The sequence below is a fragment of the Myotis daubentonii genome, chromosome 4 (genome assembly GCF_963259705.1).
Source record: "Myotis daubentonii chromosome 4, mMyoDau2.1, whole genome shotgun sequence".
NCBI lineage: Eukaryota > Metazoa > Chordata > Mammalia > Chiroptera > Vespertilionidae > Myotis > Myotis daubentonii.
This window is the reverse complement of record NC_081843.1, coordinates 110,553,323-110,566,957: the sequence shown is the minus strand read 5'-3', so window position 1 is coordinate 110,566,957 and position 13,635 is coordinate 110,553,323. Positions and strand designations below refer to the sequence as shown.

The 13,635-nt window shown below is 41.1% G+C and overlaps 1 protein-coding gene across 2 annotated transcripts in view; it reads right to left on the bottom strand.

Moving 5' to 3' along the window:
• NUP155 (nucleoporin 155) overlaps positions 1 to 11,835 on the bottom strand; it is a 52,238-nt gene extending 40,403 nt beyond the window's left edge. Inside the window, exons 1-8 of one of the 2 annotated variants that reach the window (XM_059694919.1) lie at positions 11,533 to 11,835; positions 8,608 to 8,745; positions 7,719 to 7,815; positions 6,924 to 6,994; positions 4,459 to 4,551; positions 3,540 to 3,706; positions 1,918 to 2,023; positions 528 to 601 (exon numbers count right to left, since the gene is read on the bottom strand). In XM_059694919.1, the coding sequence (XP_059550902.1) occupies positions 528 to 601; positions 1,918 to 2,023; positions 3,540 to 3,706; positions 4,459 to 4,551; positions 6,924 to 6,994; positions 7,719 to 7,815; positions 8,608 to 8,745; positions 11,533 to 11,689 (903 nt within the window). In that variant the 5' untranslated portion in view covers positions 11,690 to 11,835. The remainder of the gene's footprint in view (positions 1 to 527; positions 602 to 1,917; positions 2,024 to 3,539; positions 3,707 to 4,458; positions 4,552 to 6,923; positions 6,995 to 7,718; positions 7,816 to 8,607; positions 8,746 to 11,532) is intronic. The other variant, XM_059694918.1, reaches the window with a different exon arrangement.
• Between the last annotated feature and the right edge of the window lie 1,800 nt (positions 11,836 to 13,635).

The window sequence follows — 13,635 nt, the reverse complement described above, 5'->3', positions numbered from 1 at the left end:
CTTTGGCCAATCCCTTCGTCTTCTTTCATCTAGTCCCACCACTCCCTGCCCCTCTGACAGCTGTACCCTTGCCTCTGTTTCTATTTTGTATGTCAGTTGTTATTTTTTTTTTTTACAACTTTATTAAACAGACTTTTCCCTTTTGGGGATCTTTTAACTTTGGCACTTCGTATAGGTTTGGAAACATTCACAGATTTGAAATTTCATTAAAAAGTGATCTGGATTTTCTTTTTTTTTTAAATCACACAGTCCATAGGAAAAGTGTAAAGAGCGACTAAATCATCTTTTTTAAAAACAGGGATGTTAGGCCCTGGCCGGGTAGTTCAGTTGGTTAGAATGTCGTCCTGATACACCAAGGTTGCTGGCTGCATCTCCAGCAGGGCACATACAAGAAGCAACCAATGAATGCATAAATAAGTGGAACAACAAATCAATGTTTCTCTCTCTCTTTCTCTAAAAATTAATAAACAAAACAAAAAAGGGAGGCTTATTCCCACCTTAAATGGTAGTATAATATTAACATTTACCTGTATTACTCCTTTCTCAGATCGTGTGTATAAAATGTTTCTAGAATTATCAATTTCAATTTGAACAATAGGATCTGAAAGACACACAAAAAAAAACCCCTCAAAGATTAACAAATCAAATACAGTAAGTAGCCACTTAAATTAAAATTGTCAAATTAGAACTTTGCATTCAGAGGCTTTCCTCTTGCTTTGTAAAAGCAGACGTCAAATACTGTGACTGGGTTAAGAGCATGAAAAATAAGTTGTTCTATCTAAATAAATGTTAAACCAAACCTAAAACAAGTTCTATGTTATTTCTTCATTTAGCTAACATTTAATGAGTGTTTGCTATATGCTAGGAACACATGAAACAACTGTTCCTCAGTCCATTCCATCAAGAAACTGCCAGTTTAGTTTGATGATTCACTGTGTGAAGGGCAATACTTTATTTTAGTCATAAAAACTTTTTACCTTATCTCACTGAAGCATTTTAAAATTATTTCACTGGCCTCTATTTTTATTAAAAACTCATATTCATTTTGTGCCAGAACTTGTTCTAGACCAGGCAAAACATATTAGATGTGTGACTGTCTAGCTCTCACACAAACACCCACATGCTATGCTTTTAACAGCTTATGTACAACTGTTGTAGAACATGTTCCGTGATGCTACAATATAGGAACTTGGGAATACACCCACACTGTTTCCATGTTTATAATCCCCTCTTCCTTCAGGAGACCTTGTGAAGCCTGGGCCAGTGGCCCAGTTGGTAGGAGCATCGTCCCCTATGCCAAATGTTACAGGTTCGATTACTGTTCAGGGCTATAGGTAGGTTTCGAGTTTATATATTTTATTGATTTTTTTACAGTTTTTACAGAGAGGAAGGGAGAGAGATAGAGGTTAGAAACATCGATGGGAGAGAAACATCGATCAGCCACCTCCTGCACATCTCCCACTGGGGATGTGCCTGCAACCCAGGTACATGCCCTTGACCGGAATTGAACCTGGGACCCTTCATTCCGCAGGCCGACGCTCTATCCACTGAGCCAAACCGGTTTCGGCATAGGTTTCGAGTTTAATACCCAATAGATTCCTGGTTGGGGTGCATACGGGAGGTAACTGATTGATGTTTCTTTCTCTTTCTCTTTCTCTTTCTCTCTCTCTCTCTCTCTCTCTCTCTCTCTCTCTCTCTCTCTCTCTCTCTCTCTCTCTCCCGGCTCCCCTTCCTCTCCCTCTAAACATCAATAAAAACAGATTCTCAGGTGAAGATTTAAAAAAAAAGAGATTTTATGGATATATAACAAATGTATTTAGTAAGACAAAATTTCAATTAAGAATAAGAATTTCTTAAGAAATGTTAGGTCACTGATCTGCTAAAAAATTTTGGCAAGTTTATTTGTTTTCTACTTACCATCTTCTGAAAATGTGAATTGAAGCAATGAAGGAACAAGAAAAGAAAGTGAGCTCTTTGAGTGGTTGATTTTCCTACATCTTTGGCTAAACCAACCTGCTTCTGCCTTAAAAGAAAAAATTGAGAGAAGACTCGTAAATGAGGATACCTCCGTCATAGCAACTATTGCATGCCCACGTTTACAAAAACCTCAGATCTTAGTGAAATACCAATAATTGTAAATGAAGACATAATACTCAAAAGTGGCACTGAGTTTAGTTCTGTAATTAGAAATAGAACATGTAGTTAGCTATAACTAAATTACTGCCCTCAATGAAATCTATGTCTATTCCAGAAACCTCAATAGTGCTATGCTAGTGAACTCACATTTTAATTCTCTTAAAAACTATCTGGAAGTATAAAGAACATAATAAGCAGAGTTTGTAAGTGCCCAAATACATAGGGTCGATATCATCGTATCCCACTTCTGCTAAAAGGAAATTTTAACAAGAGCAGCCACCACCATCATAATCTATAATCTACTTTTCAATGGTTGAGTTTTGCCATACAAAACCATTTCCTGGTAATGAACAAAGCTAAGAGAAACTGGGCAAGAAAGAGGTATAATGTAATATTAAAACACACCTGATCTGGGTTCTAACCCTAGTTCTGCCACTAATTAGATTGAAAATATTACTTTATAAGTTTTCTAAGGTTTACCTTATGCAAAAGGCAACAGGAGGGAGAAGATGAACGAGAAAAGGACACAAAAAGGCATTTCAGAATAGAAAACATAAATGAAAAAAAAAAAAGAAAAAACATAAATGACCAATAAATACATGAAAAGATTTGATAATCTCATTCATAAAAAGAATAACTTCCCTCCATTAGATTGGCCAAAATTGTTGGACAATACCAGTGTCAGTGAGAATGGGTGTAGGTGGAATACATTCATAGAAGTCTGTTAAGAGTCTAAAATTTTTATAGGGCAATATGAAAATATTAAATACAATTTTAAATGCAAATACATCATAATTCAACTACTAGAATTCTAAGATTCTACACACAAAAATCTATTTGTGCACAAGGAGACCTACAAAAGAACACTTACTGACACTTTATTTGTAAAAAGAAGAGCAGAAAATCTAGACATCCATCATGGAAGCAATTGTTAAGTATACCACGTATAACCGTTTCATGGATAACTATGCATCAATCACCAAACATAACATGTATCTATCCACCAGACACCAACAAGACTTTCAAGACACAGTGAAGTGAAAAGCCAATTATGTAACAAAACAATAATTCAAGTAAAAACATACACACACAAAAGTACACTATGTATTTTTATATGTGTATATACACATGAACACACATATAGACATTTATAGATACTTATCAATGAATGTATCATGTTCTCAACAGACATACTCAGAACTGATCATCATGGCTTTTACCTCTGGAAAGAGGACTGGGTTTTGTAGGTATGGTGTAGTCATGCAAGACTATGGTTTTAACTGTATGGTTGAATACTTTCTACAAGAATATATTCATGTTCTTATATAATTACAAATTAAAAACAAAATCCACCCCTACTTCATCCAAAGAGAGAAAAAAATGTCTATAAATGCCAGGCTTACCTGGTAGGCTACTTCATATAAACAGCCGTCCTTTCCAGCCAAGAAAATTCTGCCATTATCAGTGGAAGTTATTGTTAAAAGGTAAGTATTATCAGTGGGAAGAGAATACAAAGGATCTGGAAGCAACTGCATTCCACCACACATACTGTCATTAAGAACTCCAGGACCTATTTTGTTTTAAAAGAAAAAATACAGGAATCACTTTATCTGCTTTTTAGCTGTTTGAAAATAGTCACTGAATTATCTTTAGAACTGAAATATTTACTGCATTCTTACTGATATACTTAAAAGCTTCTATGACATACATTTTTAAAGTAGTATAAAAAGTCCGATACAATGATTCAAGTGAAATAGAACCTATAGCATATAGGTTCTATATACATATAATTATAACACATAGCATTATAACACATCAATAAAAAAACTAAACCAATTATTACATTTTAGAAAAGAGTCTAAGAATGTGGCAGTAATAAAATTTGAGTCACTGATTCAATATTGTTTCACCCAAAACAATGAAAAAGAAACCACTGAATGAGCTTGTAATAAATTGAGAGCTTCTTACCTCAAGGTAAAGAATAGTGCCTTATATTTCAGTGTTTCATGTTAAAATGGCCATTCAATGAATCAGAAATGAAGACATTGAAGGCATTATTGAAAATCTCACTAGCATAGACTATTCTTCTTCTACTGCCCTCCATTTATATTGTATATTTAAAATGTGCACATTAATGTGGTAAATACATCCAAAATACTTTGTGGAGCTACTATCCTGAAATAAGCCATATTTATAGGGAAATATGATTTTTTGGTTAGCAAATAGCACAGAAAGTTAAATTAATGAATTGGTTTTTAATTATAACATTAAATTCACCAACATATTTTTGTTTTAAAAAACACAGTATGTGGGTGGCTATACCTGTTTGCAAATTAGCATAGCTGAGTCCAAGAATCACTATATCCACAGGGGTTGCCAAAACCAGGAGGTGTCGTATATGAGGTTGAAAGATGCCTAAGATAAAGTAGACATGGATTTGGGATTATTTTCCCCACCAAAATCCAGTATGGAAGCATTTATAGAATAAGGTTTTGCCATTACAATGCGCTAGTTATTAAATAGTATATGAAAAGTCTGCACCCACTTTAGTTCACTTTGTTGTAAAAATATTACTACCTATGACCACTTAAAAAGTAAATAGTGCCGAGGCTGGTTTGGCTCAGTGGATAGAGCGTCGGCCTGCGGACTGGGGGGTCCCGGGTTCGATTCTGGTCAAGGGCATGTACCTTGGTTGCAGGCACATCCCCAGTAGGAGATGTGCAGGAGGCAGCTGATCAATGTTTCTCTCATCGATGTTTCTAACTCTCTATCCTTCTCCTTCTCCCTTCCTGTCTGTAAAAAAAATCAATAAAAAAAATTTTTTTTTTTAAAAAGGAAATTCTTGCCAGAACCGGTTTGGCTCAGTGGATAGAGCGTCGGCCTGCGGACTGAAAGGTCCCAGGTTCGATTCCGGTCAAGGTCATGTACCTGGGTTGCGGGCACATCCCCAGTAGGAGATGTGCAGGAGGCAGCTGATCGATGTTTCTCTCTCATCGATGTTTCTAACTCTCTATCTCTCTCCCTTCCTCTCTGTAAAAAATCAATAAAATATATTTTAAAAAATTAAAAAATATAAAAATAAAAAAGGAAATTCTGGCATACTACAACAGGGATAAACCTTGAAGGCATCATGCGAAGTGAAATAAACCAGTGGCAAAATGATAAAGAGTATATAATTCCACTTGTATCAGGTACCTGGAGTAGTCAAATTCATAGAAACAGAAATGAGTTTATATGTCAATGGGTTTCCCAAGTGAGATTATATATCAAAACCGGATAATTTACAGTAACACAGGGGACATTCCTAAGTACAACTTTTTTTGGTTAATGCTTGCTAAGGTATTGTTTAACTTGAGAAGTGTGGCATGGCATGAGATGCTATGCATAAGTGTCACTGGAATTATGTTATGATGTCCAAAAATAGTGTCCCACTGGTAGGAATAAAATGAATATCTTATGTTATGATTATGGGCAACTCTTTATACATATGCATTTAGCCTACCTAAGGGGGTTAAATGTCATATAAAATACAATAAAGCTAATTTCATGACTTGGTTTTACTTTCACTAATGAATATCAAGGGGCTTAAAAGCCAGTTCTGTGTATCAAGATTCAAGACCATGAAGCTGAAGGCACAGAAGTCCTATGTTCTACTTTAATGACCTCAAAGTTAATGACTTTAACATATGTTTGAGAGTCAGAATTTTCAGGATTTGCTGACAGCAAAGTCAGAATTGCTTAATTATCAAAGATGACACCTTTGCTGCCAAATCAAAGACTACATCATAATTTCAATTTTGCGATGAAATTTCTATTTAAGTAAAACAAAATCTTACTATTTATTTTAGATGGACAATTGATATTTATTAAATAGGGGGCAGGAACAGCTATTGACATTTATATTAATAATTTTTAAATGCAGAGATACACATATCTGGGTAAAGAATGCTTTTGAGTTTTATGTAAAAAAAATACATTTCCAAAGTAATCATCTAAAAATTGCATAAAACTGCATTTGTTCTTAGGTGAATTACTGTAATCTCAAAACTTCTGTGACCTTAGAACAGTTTTATTTAGGCCTTGTAAACAAGTTAATTTTGTCTACTATTCCTTTTGTAGGAAGGTACCTTCAAGAGATGCATGTTAAATTTCAATCAATCAATTCTGCTTGGCAATAGCTCTGATAAAAGATCTGCCATAATGAGATTATAAGTTAAACAATGCTTGTGACTTATCTAAGATTTATTCTGAACTCTGTTCTTACTTTTCTGGGCTACCACTACTAGAGAAATGCAGAGACAAAAATGGTTTTTATAGTAAGTAATGAAAAATGTACAATGCAAAAAACTTCAGGTAAATCAAGAGTAACAAATGGTAAGCAAGGTCAAATTCAAGAACTATAATTTAGTAACTTTAGAGGCAGACTCATTTATGCTATCATAAAGTAAATAAACCGTTAACTATTCCTAATTACTTTATTTCTAACTAGAGGCCCAATGCCTAAAATTCATGCAAGGTAGGGTTTCTAGCAGCTGCTGGCTGTTGTCCAGGGCCTTCCTTCATGCTGCGCCACCCCCTGGTGGCCTGCACACATCATAGCAAGTGATCGAAGTCCTCAGGGGACACTTTGCATATTAGGCTTTTATATAGAGAGAAGATAGATAAGAATTTAGAAAAAATTTCAATAGGAAATTCACCGACTTAAAATGTGTTGTCACTTAATCCTAAAGTATTTGAAGTCTGTGTGTATACAAACATAACTTTAATCCTTGTTCTTTATTTCTTACCAGCTTTTGGTTTCACAAGCCCCACAGCAAGAATAGTTTCACTAAGTCCATCAAAATAGGCCAGGTCTCCTCTGTCGATCGTTGAAGAAAAACATGTTATACAGAACATAATGGAAAATAAATGAGCAAACAAACTGTTTCAGTTCCAAGACCCAGGCACAGAGGCCTGCCTAAGGCTACACAGATACCAGGAAAACAGGAATGGATTTCCCCATTCCAAACAATCCACCCAAGCTGTAGGTCTCTAACAGCAATCTACTGTAGGGGCAGAGATAGGAGTGTAGAGAGGACCAAAAAGTTATGGGCGAGGTTACGAGATCAACAAACTACACAAAAAGCCTTGGGCCTTCACTCAGACTCTATTACATACGCTTAATTTACACACAGGTCAAGCACAGAACCACAAAAGTCATTTCTATAAATCAAGTCTCCCATTCTGTAGAAATGCAAGGAAAACAGAAGTCTTTAAAAATGTCAAACCATTTTTCAAAGAGGTATTGATAGATCATCTTTATTGCAGGATCAAGAGCTTGGGACCTAGACCCCTGCCACTCAGAGTGGCACCTACACTGACAACCAGAGCTTATTACAAATGAACTCTTAACCTCATCCAGAACTGCTCCAGCAGTCCCTACTTTGACCCTACCCCCAGGTGGCGGGGCGCACACTGAGGAGCACGGACCCAGATGTTAGATGAATGAAACATCCATCAGGCAAGGTCTAATAAGAACACGAAGTGCAATACGATAATCTAAATTCTCATCATGCTAACGCAGGCCAGCCTTAAATACATACCCATCTTCATAGTTCCACATGAATATGTCACTGTCAATTGTGAGCCAAGCTCTGCTGATAGGAGGAAACACACCCATCATGCAGTTACACTGCATATCTGAGTTGTGTTGATGTAAGGTAAAAATATTTCCATCTCATATATTTCTATTTTAAACTTGTTTCAAAAGACTTTGATATAAAATGTATGACTGCCTGGCCAGTGTGGCACCGTGGTTGAATGTCGACCCTTGAACCAGAAGGTCACTGTTCAATTCCTAGTCAGGGCACATGCCGTGGTTGTGGGCTCGATCCCAGTCGGGGGTGTGCAGGAGGCAGCCAATCAATGATTGCCTCTCATCACTGATGTTTCTATCTCTCTCCCTCTCCCCTCCTCTCTCTGAAATCCATAAAAACATATTTTTTAAAACATTAAAATCTGCCGAAACCGGTTTGGCTCAGTGGATAGAGCGTCGGCCTGCGGACTGAAAGGTCCCAGGTTCGATTCCGGTCAAGGGCATGTACCTGGGTTGCGGGCACATCCCCAGTGGGAGATGTGCAGGAGGCAGCTGATCGATGCTTCTCTCTCATCGATGTTTCTAACTCTCTATCTCTCTCCCTTCCTCTCTGTAAAAAATCAATAAAATATATTTAAAAAAAACCAAAAAACAAAAAAAAAACACATTAAAATCTTAAAATTTATGATTAAAAAATCATGACCTGTCCACTCTTTGATAGAATATTTCATTCTATCAAAGAGTGGTGAGTTTAATGAAAGTCATAGTATAGGACAGAAATACGTATAACTTATCATTTCTAAATAATGCTATTTGACCACATCTTCTCTCTCTAAAAATCAATAAAACATCTTTAAAAAGTGTTTTTAAGCATTAAATACAAAGTAATAGGATACGTCCAAACTGTTCAACAAGTTCAGGTGGGAGAGGAACTCTTCGGATGGAGCTGATCTCTGGAAGGTTGGGTACCGACAGCAAGCCGGGTCCTTGTAGAGGATAATCCATGTCCGACATGCCAGAAACAGTGGGACTATCTAAAGAAATAAACAAATGCAGCATTCACTTAACATTACTCATGTCTGGGCATCAAGTGGGCATACAAAAGCACTGCAAGCTACAACAAAATTGTGCTTCTGGTGGTTCTGAAAGTATAGAGAGAATAAAGCAATTATAACCTGATGCAAAGGAGACCTGAGAAATTTCAGTGTTGAGGTGGGGGCACCAAACAAGGCTATCTTTCCCAGGTACTCCATAAACAAGAAAATGGTTGGTTCAATATTTTAGTGTTTTTCTATTATTAATTAATCTAAAATGGGATATATAAAAAACTGCTTTGTGATTATTAGCTCTAACAATTGTGGGCAAATAAAATATAGATTGGGAGAAAAAATAGCTACTTCCTTTCTCACTTAAACATTTATGGATTAAAATAATCCACGCCCTTTCCACTAGATTTCCCCCTAGAACAGTGGTTGGCAAACTTATTAGTCAACAGAGCCAAATATCAACAGTACAACGATTGAAATTTCTTTTGAGAGCCAAATTTTTTAAACTTAAACTATATAGGTAGGTACATTGTTATTAACTTAATTAGGGTACTCCTAAGCTGGCCTTTGCTAAAAACATCCTCAATCTGATTGAGGTACGTTCGCTGAGGTCGACCCCTTCCAACTCTCCCATCCACACTCGTCTTGTATACTTGTTTCGTCTATCTCCTTTCCGAAAACCAACTCCTGTGCATGGGCCACGAAGTTTCAATCGTACTGTAAGTGTGCACCCGCACGTGGTATTTTGTGGAAGAGCCACACTCAAGGAGCCAAAGAGCCGCATGTGGCTCACGAGCCGCGGTTTACCGACCAATGCCCTAGACCAACAAGATAAATACAAACAATACGACAGAAGCAATATTTTACTGAGGCAGAACCCACAGACTGCCCCACAAAGGGTTCTCCCTGCAAACACGTCATGTCTCTTACTCTAGGAGCCAGACACTGAGGAGCAGGTTGGTCCCTTCAGCCTGTATTTCCTAGTCCTGAACAAAGCGTTTAAATCTGATGACCATTTCGTTCAGGCACCCTTTCAGGCTCTCTAAAGTACAAAGATGTTGGGGAAACTCACATGTGAGACAATTTTAAAACGTATTTAGAAATGTTAAAAATATATGCAACCAGAGAGAAAAATGCAAGCAATTCCTATGTGCTAATTACCTAGCTTCAACGATTACCAATATCATGCCCGATCACATTTCATTTACATCACTGTCTGCTCCTTCCCGAATGCATCTTCTGAAGCAAATCCTAGACATCCCAATTAGTCTTAAAACCGATTTTAATAGAACATGGCACCTGTTAAATGGCAGTGGAGGTGCAAAGAACGGAATTAATAGCTCTGGTGAAGATGTAAATGGTTAAGAAAGCCTTCACAAAGAAAGGGACATATATTTTTTAAAGAAATATATTTTTATTGCTTTCAGAGAGGAAAGGAGAGAAACACCAATGATGAGAATCATCCACCGGCTGCCTCCTGCACGCCCCCTACTGGGGATCAAGTGCAGCAACCTGGGCAGGAGCCCTGACAGGAAAGCAAACTGTGACCTCCTGGTTCATAGGGGGCAAGGCTCAACCTCGCAGGCAGCTCGCTGGTCAGGCAGGAAAGTGATATTTAAGGGAGTCTGCAAGAATTGTTTGTCAAAGAGGGAAGGACATTCCGGAAATGATGAAGAGTGCATGCAAAATAAAATCCCAAAGAGGGGGCTTCTTGTGGAAAACGGTTGCATTCAGTGTGGCGGGAACCCTGTGGCTGAGAACAGAATGGAAGGAGGGGAAGAGATGAGATGGAAGAGGCAGGTGTGTGTATCGGAGAAGAGGGAAGATGAGGCTCAGATATGATGAAAGGCCAGAATGTACAGACTATTAATATCTTGCCTTCAAACAAACACCTAAGGAGGTCAAGGTGCGTCATGCTGTGCAGGAGCAGACTTGCCAAGAGGCCGCTCAGCTCTTAGAGGACAGGCCCACTGGTAAGTAACTGTCAGGAACCAATATTACCGTTGCTATGTTTTGGTGTTTTTTTTTTTTTTTTGTCTTTTCTCTGATTACAAGTCTAACTCAACTAACACATCGTATAAATCGCCAGAGGTGTCTTTTAGGGTTACACCGCACAGATCATCCTGTTTAGCTTGGTTCTTGCTCACCAACTATCTTGTCTCTATCTTACTTACACTTCTCTGCTTTTCTCTCATTTCCACCTCACCCAGGAGCCACTTTTTTTGTTTTGTTCTAGCCATTTATGTAACTCCACATGCCTCGAGGAGCCATGAACCGTTAAACATTTTCCCAGCCCCTTTCCTTACTGGCACATGCTTCCCCTTAACCTCCCCGCCCATCATCTTGGTTGATTTCTCTGCCTTCATTCCACCGGCAGCTTTTACCACCTCCCGGCACTTCCTATTACACTAACTCTACACACGGCAGAGCACGTCTCCGAGGGGACATGACCCGCGTCCAGATGAACTTGGTTTGCTCTCCCTAATAGTGACACGAGTAATGAACAAGGCCGAGGCTTGGACCTGGCGCTCCTGCCCACCCCGCCTGGGGTAGAAGCACGAGGAGGCGGGAGCGGCCGATGAAGGTGGGGGTCTCTGCCTCCCCGCGTCGGCTCCCCACTCCTACCCTCTCCGATGTGTGCAGTAAAGAAGGGGAGGCGGGAGGGGGGGGAGGGGGCTGCCCATGGGCGCTTTCTCGCTCTTCGATGGGCAGCACACGGCGCCAGGGGGGTAAGGACCCGGGGAGGGGGACCGGCGAGAGTCGCCCATCACTCACTCGGGGCCGACACCAGGAGCAGATCGGAGAGGTCCGGGTACATGCGGTCATCCTGCAACTGGCGGTCGATGAACCGCCCCGCGCTTTCCAACGCCTCCTGCGAGGCCGTGGCCGACGTGGAGGCCGGCATCGCCGAGCCCAGCAGGGAAGACGGCATCCCCGACAGCCAAGACACCAGCGTCCCGAGGAGGCCGAGCACCGCGGAGAAAGAGGCGAGAAACCAAGCCCCTAGCGCAGCCCCGGCACGGACGGCGCGCGCGCCAAACGAGCGCTTCGGCGCTGGCGCATGACGCACTTCCGGTTCCTCGGGGGCGGGACTCGCAGGCTCCGTCGCGGCTTCCGGAGCGGGAAGTCGTTAAGGGCGCTGGGCCTTGGGGGCGGGGCCGGGGAGGGAAGGAAAGGCGGCGGCGGCGCGGAGCTGGGGAGGGGGTGGGGAAGGGGACAAGCAGGAGGGGGTCTGGGGAAGGAAGGGAGGCCGGGGAAGGGGCGGGAAGGGGCGGGAGGGGCGGGAGGGGCGGGAGGGAGGCGGGGCAGGGGCCGGGCTGGGGCGGAGGCGCCGGGCGGAGGGGCCGCGCCGTGCGCTCGGCTCGGTTCCGGTGCCCAGGCGCGCGCGGGGTCTGGGGGTCTGCAGCCTCGCGGGTGCAGCTGCAGCTGTTGGAGAGGAGCGTCTGCGCGCCCATGTCTTGGGCGCCCCAAGGAGCTGAGAGTGGACGGGGGTGGGTACCGCGTTGTCGGAGACAGTTCACATAGGAGCCAAAATGTCACCTTACTTCTTACGGGCTTCAGTGTAAATTGAAATGGATTAGGCTGCTCTGTTTGTGCGTTGCTGCTATTGGCCTTGTGGCCCGTGACTGTGAAGAAGGATGCGGGCTCAGTGGGTGAGCACCGACCTGTGAACCCGGCGGTCAGGGCACGTGCCTGGGTTGCAGGCTGGGTCCCCCGCGCGGATCAAGGCTTCTAATCATTGATGTTTCTCTCTCCCTCTTCCTTCCTCTCTGAAATCAATAAAAACATACACTTAAAAAAGAATGATGTGCGTGAAGAATCGTCCGCGGCGGTCAGGGCGCTGCTGCCTTGCCTTATTTCTCCTTACAGAGAGGAAGCAGACGGTTCTAATCCGTCGTTGCATTCATAGCAGAGAGGCAGCTTTAACGCTACCAAAAAGACCCCCCAGTCCTGCAGAAACGAAATTCGCTTGTGTCGGGCATTGTGGCCCAGTGCCCGCAACATCAAACTGACAGCGTTCCCCCGCGAAGGGTGCCTCGGGCAGAGGCACTCCAGCAAAGCAATCAAGTGCAGCACCGGAACTTGTCTAGGGCGTGCATTTGAAACGGGAGTAATGAGCAGGGAGGGGCAGGATAGGCTTCATCGGATAGAGAAGGCAACGTGGGAGGTTACATGAAAGCAGGCTTTTCCCGCAGTCCTCCTCATTTAATTCCCCTTAGCCGCTTAACAGATGAGATCGTGGAGGCACAGAAAGCCCAAGTAACTCCCCTAAGATCACATGATCAGAATCAGGTTTGAACCTAGACATTCTAGTTCTGGAACTCATTTTCTGAACACTGTGCTACTCTGCTTCTCAAATTTATGAAAAAATCCACTTTGCTGCAAGAAAATCAGCGTTGCCCTGGTATACTTAACAATTTCCTTCTGAAGATGTTTCAGCAAACAAAACAGGAAAAAAATAGTTCAGTATGGAAGTCTCCAGTAGTGCAATTATTCCCCCGACCTTTTTATCAAAAGCAAATACATCTTCTTGTGACTTTTCTTTAATGGTCATGATCATTCCCACTGGTTGATGATTTCCAGTTTTCTTTTCTTTTTCCCCGCTAGCACTTAGTAGTTTAAAATTTTATATAGCTACAATGGGATTTTTTCCCCCAACAGATGGTGCTAGAACAACCGGATATCCACATGCAAAAAATAAAAAATCTAAGCATAAACTGTATACACTTCTCAAAAATTAACTCAAAATGGGTGACAGACCTAAATGTATAGTGCACAACTATAAAACAAATTAGTTGTGGATGGTCCAAAGAATGTTCCTACATAAAATGCTCTAGAGACTTTTTGAGATAAATTCTGCATATAATTTTCAGTTAA